The sequence below is a fragment of the Misgurnus anguillicaudatus genome, chromosome 12 (assembly GCF_027580225.2).
Source record: "Misgurnus anguillicaudatus chromosome 12, ASM2758022v2, whole genome shotgun sequence".
In the NCBI taxonomy this organism is placed as follows: domain Eukaryota; kingdom Metazoa; phylum Chordata; class Actinopteri; order Cypriniformes; family Cobitidae; genus Misgurnus; species Misgurnus anguillicaudatus.
In genome coordinates, this window is record NC_073348.2 from 33,516,460 (window position 1) to 33,530,327 (window position 13,868).

The 13,868-nt window shown below is 36.1% G+C and overlaps 1 protein-coding gene across 4 annotated transcripts in view; it reads right to left on the reverse strand.

The window, feature by feature from the left end:
* sez6a (seizure related 6 homolog a) overlaps nucleotides 1–13,868 on the reverse strand; it is a 50,026-nt gene that overhangs the window by 27,051 nt on the left and 9,107 nt on the right. For all 4 annotated transcript variants that reach the window (XM_073874452.1, XM_055207967.2, XM_073874453.1 and 1 more), the window contains exons 2-3: nucleotides 3,703–4,140; nucleotides 2,961–3,088 (exon numbers count right to left, since the gene is read on the reverse strand). In XM_073874452.1, coding sequence (XP_073730553.1) covers nucleotides 2,961–3,088; nucleotides 3,703–4,140 — 566 coding nt within the window. The remainder of the gene's footprint in view (nucleotides 1–2,960; nucleotides 3,089–3,702; nucleotides 4,141–13,868) is intronic.

Consider the following 13,868-nt stretch of genomic DNA (forward strand, 5'->3'; position numbering starts at 1 on the left):
CAAACTTTTTCAGGGTGTGGCCCCCCTTGTGTACGGTGCATTCCTTCGCGGCCCCCCAAAGAAAATTTTTGACAAAAACTGTTCTAAAACTCAACATTTTAATAAAAAATACATTAAATTATACAAAAACGTAGTGCTGTTGGTTAGTAGCCTTATTTTTTTAGGTTTAATTACACAGAATTCATGATAAATTAATATATTTCATAAAATGTCATAAAACTTGGGCCCCCCTGGCACCATCTCGCAGCCCCTCTGAGGGCCCCGGCCCCCAGTTTGAAAACCACTGCATTAGCTAACAATGAACAATACTTTAGCATTTATTAATCTTAGTTCATGTTAGTTTTAGCATTTACTAACACATTTTTCAAAAATTTTAACTGTTAACATTAGTTAAAGGAATAGTCTACTCATTTTCAATATTAAAATATGTTATTACCTTAACTAAGAATTGTTGATGATACATCCCTCTATCATCTGTGTGCGTGCACGTAAGCGCTGGAGTGCGCTGCGACGCTTCGATAGCATTTAGCTTAGCACCATTCATTCAATGGTACCAATCATAGATAAAGTTAGTAGTGACCAAACACATCAACGTTTTTCCTATTTAAGACGAGTAGTTATACGAGCAAGTTTGGTGGTACAAAATAAAACGTAGCGCTTTTCTAAGCGGATTTAAAAGAGGAACTATAATTTACGGCGTAATAGCACTTTTGTGAGTACTTCGACTCGGCGCAGTAACACCCTCCCTCTCCCATTATGAGAGTGAGAAGGGGAGCGGACTTTTCAGGCGAGTCGAAGTACTCCCAAAAGTGCTATTACGCCGTAAATTATAGTTCCTCTTTTAAATCCGCTTAGAAAAGCGCTACGTTTTATTTGTACCACTAAACTTGCTCGTATAACTACTCGTCTTAAATAGGAAAAATGTTGATGTGTTTGGTCACTTCTAACTTTATCTCTGATTGGTACCATTGAATGAATGGGGCTAAGCTAAATGCTATCGAAGCGTCGCAGCGCGCTCCAGCGCTTACGTGCACGCACACAGATGATAGAGGGATGTATCAACAATTCTTAGTTAAGGTAATAACATATTTTAATATTGAAAATGAGTAGACTATTCCTTTAATGCACCGTGAACTTACACGAAAAACTGTATTGGCATAAACGAACATTAACAAAGATTTATAAATTATAAAAAAACTATACTGCTTATTTTTTTCATTTTACCTAATGCATTTACTACACTGCAAAAAATGATGTGTTAATTTTTTTACACATTGTGTGTGTCATGCCATTTAACGCGTTATTTAATGTTAAAATAAATGAAAGGGACAACACAAGTTGTGTTAAAAACAGTGATGGGAGTAACGCGTTACAATTACTTTTAACTACTTTTAGCGGTAATAAACATGTAACGAAGTTTTTTTTTTTAAATCAAGTAACGCAGTTACAATTAGTGAAATTTGTTGTTAATGAGTTGGTTACTCGTGTTACTCTATTTTGTTATAAATGAACACTTGCAGACAAGACATTTCTGATCTAATGTCGCAGGACCGTGGTGGGCGGCACAATGAATAATAACACAGAAGGTGTGTTAGTATACGCACATTCACATTTAATGTGAATTAATTGTAACGCGTTACTCCCATCACTGTTTTTAACACAACTTGTGTTGTCCCTTTCATTTATTTTAACATGAAATAACGCCTTAAATTGCATGACACACACAATGTGTAAAAAATTACACATCATTTTTTGCAATGTATTGTTAACAAATACATCCTTATTGTGAAGTGTTATCAAATTTTTAGTTTTTTTCTCCCTGTTGTGCTGAAATCAAAAATATTTATCTCAAAATAATAAATTGAATGTATTCTCTTCCTATGGCTCAACAGGTAAAGCATGATGCTAGCAACACCAAGGTCAATGCATGCAAACTCTTAAAAACTCTTGAATTCACTGTACATCTAAAAAATGCCAGGTTATTTTTGACCTAGGGTTGGGTCAAAAAGTCACAAGCACAACCCATTGTGTTGTAATTTAACCTGAGATAGGTTGTTCAGTGTTGGTGACTTTGCTGCTGTAACATGGCTGCAGCAAGCGCAATGATATTACGCACTGCCCGAAAATAGTCCCCTGCCATTGAAAGTTACTAAGGGGACTTTTTCGGCTGCTGCGTACTATCACTACGCCTCCTGCAGCCGTTACAGCAGCGAAGTCCTTGATTATTACGCCAGAATGAGAGTATAGTTCTTAGCCATATCTGCATAGAAACTCACAACTTTTCATTTTCCATCGGTCTTAGTACAAGATGTAACTACAGAAGAGTCAAGTTTTAAATAGGAAAAATACCAAAACTCTTTGGTCATTTTTGAGCGCGATGCCAATGGTCTAATCAGATTCAATGGACTATGCTAAACCATGCCAAAAGGGCCAGCGCCAGACCCGGAGATCAGCCGAATGGACTCCAAAACGGCAAGAATCAAATGTTTAACTCTAGAGGAGCTGGAAAATGAGCATATTTGATATTTTCAAAAAAAGTGGAGTGTCCCTTTAACCCAAACGGCTTGGTTTATCTCTTTTTGACGTAACCATTGTTTGAAAAAAAAACATTTGGTTGAAAAAAGCAGTTTTTTAGAGTGTAAACCTTTTTGGATAAAAGCATCTGCCGAATGCATAAATCTAAAATAACTTGCATGTTTTTTGTTCTTCTGTATGACAATCGTGGACATGAAAATGACCTCATTTGATGCAGAAAGCACAATAAGAATGTTTTGTTTTATAAGGTGTCTGGAGTCAGGTTGAGACTACAGGAGTATTATGATTTCTGTGTACACCTTTGAAATTTCAGCAGTAATGCCAAATAAGCATCACAAATCCCTGTTGCCCTTGAGAGACAATAATATATGTATGATTCTCCGTCCTAATCTGCATATCATAAAAGCGTTAGATGAAGTACTGACCTGAATCTCAACTCCATAGCCCAGATATACAGTAACCAGGCAGGTGCAATTTATTCGGGAATCAAATGAGACGTCCAGGGGAATCTTAATATAACCCTCGGCTTCAATGAAGTTCATATTGCACTGAGCTGAAAGAGAGAGAGATAGAGAGAGATATTGGGAAGGGTATCATTCTGAATAAATCAACTCATTCACAGCTTCTTTATGCCTATTGACATTTTACTACCCCTCAAAGTTGAAAAGTTTCTTAATACTACAAACTTTTCTGGTAAATCCAGCCTGCCATTAAATCTTTTTGGTGCAGTCAAATGTATCTTTTCATGTTACATTTTGTGAATAATAATTATTTATTTGAAACCTTTGATTTGGAGTCAGAAAGTACTTGCATTATACAAAAGGTTATGGGATCCCAAGGAACACCCACAATGATAAAAAATGTATAGATTAAATGCATTGTAAGTCACTATAAAACTGTCTGTCAAATGCATAAATATAAATAATATCAAGTAGATTACCTATTACGTTTCAAAACAGCATCTTGACTGTTTTTCAACAGTTTGAAATGATGGCTAGTTTGTAGCCTGTATGCATCTTACTACCAGTGTGATAAATGTACCTTGTAATGTATCAGATGTATATCCTGTGGTTTTCTCAGGTGAAGTTGGAGAAAGAGTAGTTTCAGTGTCGAATGCTCCCTTATGCTGAAGTTTGTCTTTTAACGTGGTAAGAGTTGCCTGCTGACCTGTGCTGGTCGTAACCGTCATCTTCTCCGATATTCCTGTATCGGATGCGGGTGTAGTCTCGGTGATGCCACTGCCTGAGATTGCAGAAGTGGCAGTGGTCATGGTTGCCGTGGCGGAGGTCATAGTTGCCGTGGTGGAGAGGTCAGAGAGGAACGTTGCATCTTCATGAGGCACAGGATCCACAAGTTCAGTGTTGGATGGGGAGGTAGAGAAAGTTGGCACAGTACGTACCGTTTCTTTTAAAAACTGCTGATCACCCTCGAAGCTCTTGGTCAGCAGAGCCGCGTGGAATTTAAGCAATCTCAGGTTGGAGAGGTTGGGTACAGCGTCTGTTGTGAGCTGTTGGATGTCTGTTGGTGGGACTTGTTTCGTGGTAAAAGGGATGAACTCTTTCGTTGATTCTGAATCTCCTCCTTTATGACTTTGAGCTGATTCATCTGCAAAGGACATAATACAAATGTCATTTCAATGTATCCCCACATTTTGCACATAATTTGCTATAAATTGGGAAAAAAGGTCATCACCTACCCACCCTCATATCGCTTGACATACAAAAATGATTTTCAAGAAAACAATTCTTAGTATTTTTGTCTTGTTTTCAGTAAAATTATTTTAAAATTCTTAAATTAAGATGCTTTTTCTTGATGAGCAAAACGGCCCTAGAAAATAAGTCTAGTTTTTGGACCAAAAATATCAAATTTAAAGGGATACTTCACCGATTTAGCATTCAGCTTTGTATCTGTAGAAACCCGGCAGTATTACTGAATGACCATGTTTCCCTCCCTCATTTCCCCCTGAGAGGAGAGATATCTGCATTTTGGTTCTGCAAAAAAGTCCTCCGATGATGTAATATGACGATTTTTGCATCATCGGAGGACTTTTTTGCAGAACCAAAATGCAGATATCTCTCCTCTCAGGGGGAAATGATGGAGGGAAACATGGTCATTCAGTAATACTGCCGGGTTTCTACAGATACAAAGCTGAATGCTAAATCGGTGAAGTATCCCTTTAAGTGATTTTGTGCATAAAACAAGCAAAAAAATCTGCCAATGGGGTAAGCTAATTTTTCTTGAATTATTTTTGAATTTAGTGTTTAAGAAAAATGTTTACCCAAATGGCAGATTCTTTTGCTTGTTTTATGCACAAAATCCCTTAAATTTGATATTTTTGGTCTAAAAACTAGACTTATTTTCTTGGGTCGTTTTGCTCATTAAGAAAAAACATCTTAATTTAAGAATTTTTAGATATTTAGCTAAAAGCAACACTGCAAAAAAATTCCGTAGAAATTACAATGGTATTGCAGCTGGGTTGCTGGTAATTACCGTAGATATAAATTTATGTTATTTACTGGCAAGAGTTTGTTCAAATTTAAATAAATTTTAAATATTAACAAGTCTTTATCTTTACAGAATAAAACTATACAATAACAGCCTCATGCAAAGCATTCTGGGAACCAGAAATCATCATCAACCATTTTCTGTTTGTTGCTTCAGATTTTGTTTCCCAGAATGTTTTGGTTGATGCTGTTTTTTACTTTTACTCTGTAAAGACAAAGACTTGTAAATGTTTAATGTTCATTTAACTTTAAACAAAATGTTGCCAGTAAATAACATAAATTTAAATCTACGGTAAATTACCGGCAACCCAGCTGCAATTTCTACGGCTTTTTTTTACAGTGAAGACAAAAGTACTAAATATTTTTTCCTTGAAAATCATTTTTTGCAGTGTAAGATGTTTATACCCTTATTGAGATATTAATAATATTTCACTGAAGTTGTAAGGAAATCCCGACCCTTTGTTTTTCAAAAATTATTAAAAAAGCTAAAACTTCACAACATCTGGTGCTGTGTTATATCTGTCAGGAAGTGTCACGGTAAACTCTGTTCAGATCATCCGTTTCATCATTAAAACATTCCTCCGGGACTGCAGATTGCAGCAAATCTCCACTGGGACTTCAAAACGGTTTAACTTCAGGAAATCAGCAAATGTATACATGTAAACAAACACCCTCTTATGCAATGAAGAATGCACATAAATATATTGATACAGAGGTGAAAATTGAAAATACGCAAATTAAAATGTTAACTAATAAACTATTATTCATCTCATCAATCATACATGACTAAGAGAAAATTACTATGGCAAATTTCTCATGGATGTTTACAATTTGCAAAGTGAGGAAGAGGACGATTAAGCCTGAGGGTACCATGTAGGCCAAGCCATCATCACTTCTGACTACTCCCCTTTCGCTCAAACATCCGTCAACATTACTGCGCCCAGTGGTGGCTTCTAAATTTATCCCTGTTTGGATCCTAAGGAATGAATGGGGCTAGGCTAAATGCTAGATTAAGTGCACGCATTGAAAAAAGATAGGTATGTATTAATTTGTTAATTTGTTAAGTTGAGGATAAGAACATAGTAAAATATTGAAAAACAGTGGTGTTTTTCTTTAATTGGCATTTAATAGGCTTAATCAAAGATAATATTACCCAAGATGCATCACTGCTACTGCTAATAACATACATCACAACATAAATCCGGGTGCACAAATAAGATGCTTCCTTACATAAACGCTCTCAGTCACCTTGATTGTCTGTGCTAAATCTCCTTCATGATATACGTCTAAAGCTTTAAAAAAGCACATGTCAGTGCGATGTGAATCTCATTTGTCAAGATGACACTCTGTAAAATTGAAGTGTGATCTGATCATTCAAATGGCAATAAACCGCTGCTTCACAAAGCCAGTCAGATCCAAATGCAGACTCATGAATCTCTAAATGCGCCCTTTCAACAGCACTTTTAGATTTCATTAAGAGCAGACTAATCCATGGCATGTAAGAAAATTGAGCTAATGTCATTAACACACAGAGGCTGGCATCAACTTTTAAGACTCAAGTTGGACTCATAGAAATGAAAAGACTTGAAAACAGATCAATTGCATATGCTTGTAAAGGCCAGCCATCCAATTAGGTTACATTGATGCAAGTGATAATTGCGAACCAATTAGTCCTTTATTCACACTGTGCTTTAGACTCTATTGATCTCTTACAAGATAGTGTCTCTGTTTACTGATTCGTGTCAGACAGATCTGTCAAGCTCACTGGCTGTTTTTTTAAATCTATAAACATTGACTATAAAATGAAGAGCTCATGCATTTGTACTGTTCATTTTTCTAAATACTTTATCAGAAGTCGAGAAACTAAAGCTTAAGTAAATATATTTTTGAATTTTAATTAATTTAGTATAACCTTCATATTTTATCACATATTTCAAAATATATTTCAGGGTCAACAAATACATTTCAAATTTTATAACCATATGGCAAAAAAGATATATTTTCCTGGCCCAAAAAGAAAAGTGTGTATAAAATGTATAAAGTATAAGATGTACAAGTATGTATAAAATATAAAATTATAACTACATTTTTGCAATTGAAAATTTTTTATTTTAACCTTTTCAAACCTGTTGTTTACAAATTTTTCTTCCAATGCGACGTGAATATAAATGCTATTGCTAAGTATATAAAAAAATATTTCAAAAATTGGCAAAAAAATACATTGGGGAAAAATACATTTTTATAAACATATTTCAAAATATATTTCAACATATTTTTGGCTATTTTTTGTATATTTTGAAATGAATTTAAAATTAGATTTGAAAATATATTTTGTTGCCGTATGGGTAGTGTGGTACCCTTTTAAAATGCACCTTGAGTGCATATTAGTACCTGAAAGGTACATCCAGGTACCAAATGTATACATACCTAAATAGTACTTGGACCATTTTATAACGTCTTACTCATTATTCTGAGAGTGTGCCAAATTCAATGTCACACTAAGCTCATATCTGTCAAGTCTGCAACTGAATAGGTTTTATGCCCAGCTGCACTACTTCCTGAACTTCAGCCAGCTCCTTGTTTCCTGTCTGCCATTTTTGGACAAACTGATTAATCCATGTGTGTGGTTATTGTTGTTGTGAGTACTAAGGTCAGGCACACCTGGATTAATCAGTTTGTTTGTGACTACTGAGGTCAGGCACACCTGGATTAATCAGTTTGTCCAATAATGGCAGACAGGAAACAAGGAGCTGCTGAAGTTCAGGAAGTAGTGCAGATGGGCATAAAGCCTATTCAGTATTATTATATATATTCCCCAAAATCATTATTATTTTACTTATACAGTTTAAATCAATTTTAAAGCTCCAAACTCTTAATGTATTTCAACTATTGTTTCTATTTGAATTTCACCTAAGCAATTTTACAGATATTGTATTTTTTTCTGGGGATCCAGAATGTTTTTTCCAGCCTCCATGCAGAACACAGCACACATAGTCTGAAATTGCTTTCATTCGCTTTGGTAGGCAGGTGTCAGGGTGCATCGTGCCGTTAGTCAACATGTCTTAAAACATAAACGGGCCGAAGAAACGCACAACCTACCCAGTGAACATCAGTAGGAAACACAAGCTGACATTGACGGATGAGACCTCATGAATAGGTCTGAGCTGGAGCTCTCTGTTCCTCCGTATGAGAGAAAGAAAGACGGTGACAGAGTGTGCGTGATTGTTTGGCCTCGGGGTGAAGACAGTGACCCACAGGGTCCTTACAGATTACAGGTTCTGGAGAAATATGCTGGAAGCCCTCAGAGGACAGACACGGGAAGTTTTATTGTTTACCTTTACTAAGATAAAGTGCAGTCTGCACTCACACAGTGTGCTAACCAGACGCAATGCGACAAAACAAGCGATTTGTCTGTTCACATTGTACATGAAACCGTATGTGAGTAACATCATCACAGTCAATTATATGATGTACGTATGGAGCCAAATATGAATTCATTGTGATTAGCGGAGTTAATTTTGTGGAGATAACACTGAATGTAACCAGCTTAGTTTTTGGAGCATTGGGCTACCAACGTAAAAGTCATGAATTCAATCTTCATAAAAATCACATACTGATAAAAAAATGAATAGAAATATACAATAAGAAAGAAGAAAAAAACAAAAGTCAAACACAAACTCTTCCTTTTTACAAACAAATTTATGAATTCATGGGGTGGTTTCCCAGACAGGGATTAGCTTAAGCTAGGACTAGGCCTTAGTTTAATTAGGAAATTAATTAACAAACATGCCTTACTAAAAAATTACTTTGCATTACTGTGCATTTTGAGGCAAAACAAGGGGCATTGATGTATTTTAAGATATGTCCATGCAAGTTGTTTTCAGTTTGGACCAGGAAACCGCCCATATACGTTTTAATTATAAGTTTAAAAAAAAGTTTGCCTTTTTTAGGCTCAACATCAGTTCCTAGCTGTAACTATGGCAAAAAAAAAACTTTTAAAAAGTACACCTGTGCACCTAAAAAGTTCATTTTAGTACCTCAGATGTGCAGTGGCCAAAATAAGCATTGGGACAGTAAAGGAAAATTTGCTTTTTTTGCTGGGAAGTCAACATTTAAACATTTTTAAACATTTAAAGGTGAATATGAGACAAAAGTATTCATTACATACATTGCATATATGTATTATGTGACATTGTATATCTTAAAACATACATAACCCTAAGGGGCGGTTTCCCGGACAGGGATTAGACTAGTCCTAGACTTAAACACTTTTAAGATCTCTCCAAACTGAAAACAACTTGCACTTACATATCCTAAAATACATCAGTGCCCTTTGTTTTACCCCAAAATGCACGCAGGTAATGTTTTTAGTAAGGCATGTTTGTTAAAACTAGTTATATTTCCTAATTAAACTAAGGCCTAGTCCTGGATTAAGCTAATCCTGGTCCGGGAAACCGCCCCTAAATGTTTTATATTGTACGGTATGAGTATTATATATTCACATTTCAAAATATCAGACCTATGTATGGGTTGTTTACAATGTAAAAAATGAGGAAATGTACAAGGAAATAATAATGATCATATTTGTCTATCTGTCTCCTGATTCACAAAATTTTCAGATCCAGAATAAGATTGTTATACGGTAAGATCAGAAGAACTCTGAAAGAGTTAAATCCATTATTCCCCTCCATATTTCTATATCTCTCTCCCTATTTATCTCTCTCTCTCTCTCTCTCTCTCTCTCTCTCTTTATCGGTTATAGCTGTCACTTGTTCTTCACAGACAGATTAAACGAAGGAGCATTGTGAATGGTAACAGTTTGAATGCACCTAATATTCAAGAAAAAGAATGAGCCTCATATTACGTCGGCTTTGGATCATTACCAGTGAGATGTGTTTCTTCCATTGCGCTATTATTAAAAATGTTAAATGAATTCTCAGCTTCTTGTGTTGATCAATAGTTTCACAGGTATCTCTGTAACAACAGAAGGAGATACTTAATTAACAGACAGGCATGTCGGAATACTCTGAGATATCCGAAATCTCACCGGCGGCCTCATTAAGGCAGTTTCATTCAGCACCAAACACTTTAGATCACACCTGATCACAGTGACAGAGAGAGAGCGAAAGAAAGATACAGAGAGAGAGAGAGAGAGAGAGAGAGAGAGAGAGAGAGAGAGAGAGAGAGAGAGAGAGAGAGAGAGAGAGAGCACAATTCACGGTGTTTGAAAGAACAAAGAGCTGGAAGATATGACAGCTTGTCAAAATCAGATACAAGTACAAGATGCAACAACGTGAGGTGCAAGAGCAAACAAAAGGCAGGAAAATAAACAGACTGCAATACTTGAATCTGTGAATTCACACATGCTTATAATGTTTGCTTACATCCTATTGCATTTTTAGGTAAAGTCATTTCTGCATACTGTAGTGAGCAGAGATGGACTGTGTAAATATCTTTTCTAATTAATCTTTTAAAATGTAATTGAACAATCCTAACCCAGCATGCATTTTTGTGAATAAAAGGTCTAACCATCCAAACACAGCTCAGACGTCTAGGCTTAAAATTTGGGCTGCCAGTGAAATTAATAGACGTGTAACCATGTAAAATTACAGGAAAAAAAATTATTTTGTATCAGCGAACATTTCTGTAATTTATTGTGCCTGTTATAATACGGTATTTACTAATTTTACGGAATTCTTTTATACAGTGTGGCCCAAAATGAAATGAAATAAAATAAATGAATAAAACTAACTTCGCAATCACTGTTGACTTTGCTTACATGATGAAATATCATTTATTTTGGCAAAAACAACATCAAACCAAATTCAGGTTTATTTTGGCTAGAAATGGGTTACTCATAGTCCAACTATTAACGGTCTATAGTTAACCTCGACCGTTAAATGGTGGCTATTGCTTATTGGGAAGTAACCTTCACAATCATTTTTCCATATTTTAAAATTTTAAGAATATAATATATTGTATTCTCTCTTAATATGAAAGGGACACTCCACTTTTTTGGAAAATAGGCTAATTTTCCAGCTTCCCTAGAGTTTTTCCCTAGAGAACATTTGATTTTTATGGTTTTGGAATCCATTCAGCCAATCTCTGGGTCTGGCTGTACCACTTTTAGCATAGCTTGTGAAATTGTTGAGGGCGCTTAACTTTATACCATCAATGATACACTGAGATCTCGCTTTGGAAAGACATATTTTTAAATGCAGCGCTCCATAAAACACTCCATATGCAACTGCACAGCACAGGTAACCAGAAACTCACTAATGATGATAGATCATGAGATATTATTTATTAGACTAGTAAGTGTGGATTAAGGATGTTTAAAATCTCTAGCCTGGTGATCAGGACATGAATGGATTAAATCAGCAGATTTGTAAAGGTTTATTTATCTCCACATATAAATAAAAATTAGCAGGGTAACTGTGCAGTATACAACATTATATATTTCCTATGTGATATCCATATCAGTTCTATAGACGAGAGTATTTAACGGCAATAAACGTCTGCAATAAATATCCTAACTACATCATTTCTCAAAACTTTGACAAAAAACAGAATAATGCCTAAAAGCTGCTGTGTGACAATATGTACAGCTAACAAGCCAAAATAAACCAGAAATAAGTTTTTATAAGCTGTCGAGCCGCAAAACGCAGCCTTTAAGGAGAAAAAGTGGATCGGCGACTTTCCCCCTAGTGGACGCAGTTCTACTAATATGAGTACTATGAAAAGTTGCCTGTTTCCACTTTTGTGTCTTTAAATGCTCGTTTTTTGGGGTCGACAGCTTATGAAAACTTATTTTCAGATTAAACTTAAAAACAGAATAATACCTAAAAGCTGCTGTGTGACAAAGCGTACAGCTAACAAGCCAAAAACCCCAGAAATAAGTTTTTATCAGGTGTCAACCTCAAAAAACGAGTGTTTAAAGACACAAAAGTGGAAACAGGCAACTTTTTATAGTACTCCTATTAGTAGAACTGCGTCCACTAGGGGGAAACGCAGTCGGCGATCCACTTTTTCTCCTTAAATGCAGGGTTTTACGGCTCAACAGCTTAAAAAAAAACTTATTTCTGGGTTCTTTGGCTTGTTGTACATATTGTACATACTGTACATATTGTCACACAGCAGCTTTTAGGCATTATTCTGTTTTTTGTTATAAGCCAGAAATGACAAGGAGGCGGCCTCCCGCAACACAAAGTCAATGGAGACGGCCGGATCGCCCCCCCCCCGGTGGGCGCGGCCCTCAAATTTGCATAACTGCGCTCTGTCTCTATGGCAGCAAAGTCGAAACTCTTTGGTCACTTTTGAGCGCGATGCTATTGGTACATGTTAACGATATGCAAAAGGTACAAACCCCAAAGTAAACAATGTCGAGTTATCATCTCCAACGTAAATCTCTTTGCTTGGACTACAACAAACACACGGATTGTAGGCAACAGTTTACTTCCTGGGATTGATGATGTAGACATACATTTTTAAATACTTTCACAACAGGATCAAGAGGTGGTTTGGTTTTTGGTCTTTAAAGTTGCAAAAAAAACAATCTCTTACAATCTGCATATTTGTTATCTTCTGTTGGCTAAACCATAAAGTGCCAACAATAGTCCTGTTTCATAGCAGACGATGAGCTGTATGGATCACATTCACCTTTTCTTTTCTTTCTGTACAGACATTATTGATCTCCGCAGATCTTTATCCGCAAACAACAAGTCAAAGATTGACACAGAGCGAGACAGAGCGAAAAGTGATGCTAATACCGTAGATTGTATTCCCCTTGTGTCTTGTTAGATTCTCAAGTTTTCACGGTTTATTTCTGAGCTCCCGCTGGGTGCCCCTTCTCCACCGAATTACCATGGAAACAACTTCAAGTAACGTCCCACTGGATCTTTTCAATTTATGCAATGAATAACAAGTAATGAACATACAGATTTTACCGGGCTGTCTGTCTGGGTCATCAAAGAGGAAAAGTCAAGTATTTTCAGTGTATGAATATGCATGGAGCAAGAGACACACTGATTTAACAAAACAGAGAAACGTGAACTGTTTGAAACTTGCTTATTAATGCCACTTTACAAACCAAGAACATAAAAAAATGAAAACGTCTGGACTTATATTGCATGCACCAATTTTATAACATTTTGTGAAATCAGTGACACTTTGTACTTTGAAGGAACACAAGGCCAGATTGACTGAACTGAAATAAACGCTTTCAAGCAAATAATAGCCAAAAAGGTTGTTCAGACGGGCAGCACTTAACAACCATAAAAGACTTGGCTGAGATGTCAATCCTACCTCTTATAAAAATGACAAGCAAGCTGTTTTCATAAAAAAATAATAACTCTGTGTTACTTGATGCTAAATAATATATGGAGTACTCATATAAACTCTTTAGGTGCAAAAGTGTACTTTTTGAAAGGGTACCACCCCAGTGACAGCTAGGGACCATTTTTTCTGACAGTGTAGCTTAACTTACTTTGGATAAAAGCTTATGCCAATGCATAAATGTAAATCAAACATAAAAAAACACACATTAGCTCTGCTCCAAAACAGAATGACAAGCTTGCGAAAAAGACATTACTGAGAGCTGACAGCACCACACAACCATCACAAACTGAATAAACAAACACGACATACATGATACCTCAGTAGTCAACAATGGCGGCTCGTGACTGCTCATTCGAGGGGCTCAAATTCAAAATAAGTTTTCGGAGAGTCATGTGTGTTGCTTGTTTTCTCAAAATATGTGTTTGTTGCGTCATATGAACCATGTGCATCACATGTTTCGTCAAAACAAGCGCCCGCTGCACATGCGTCAAA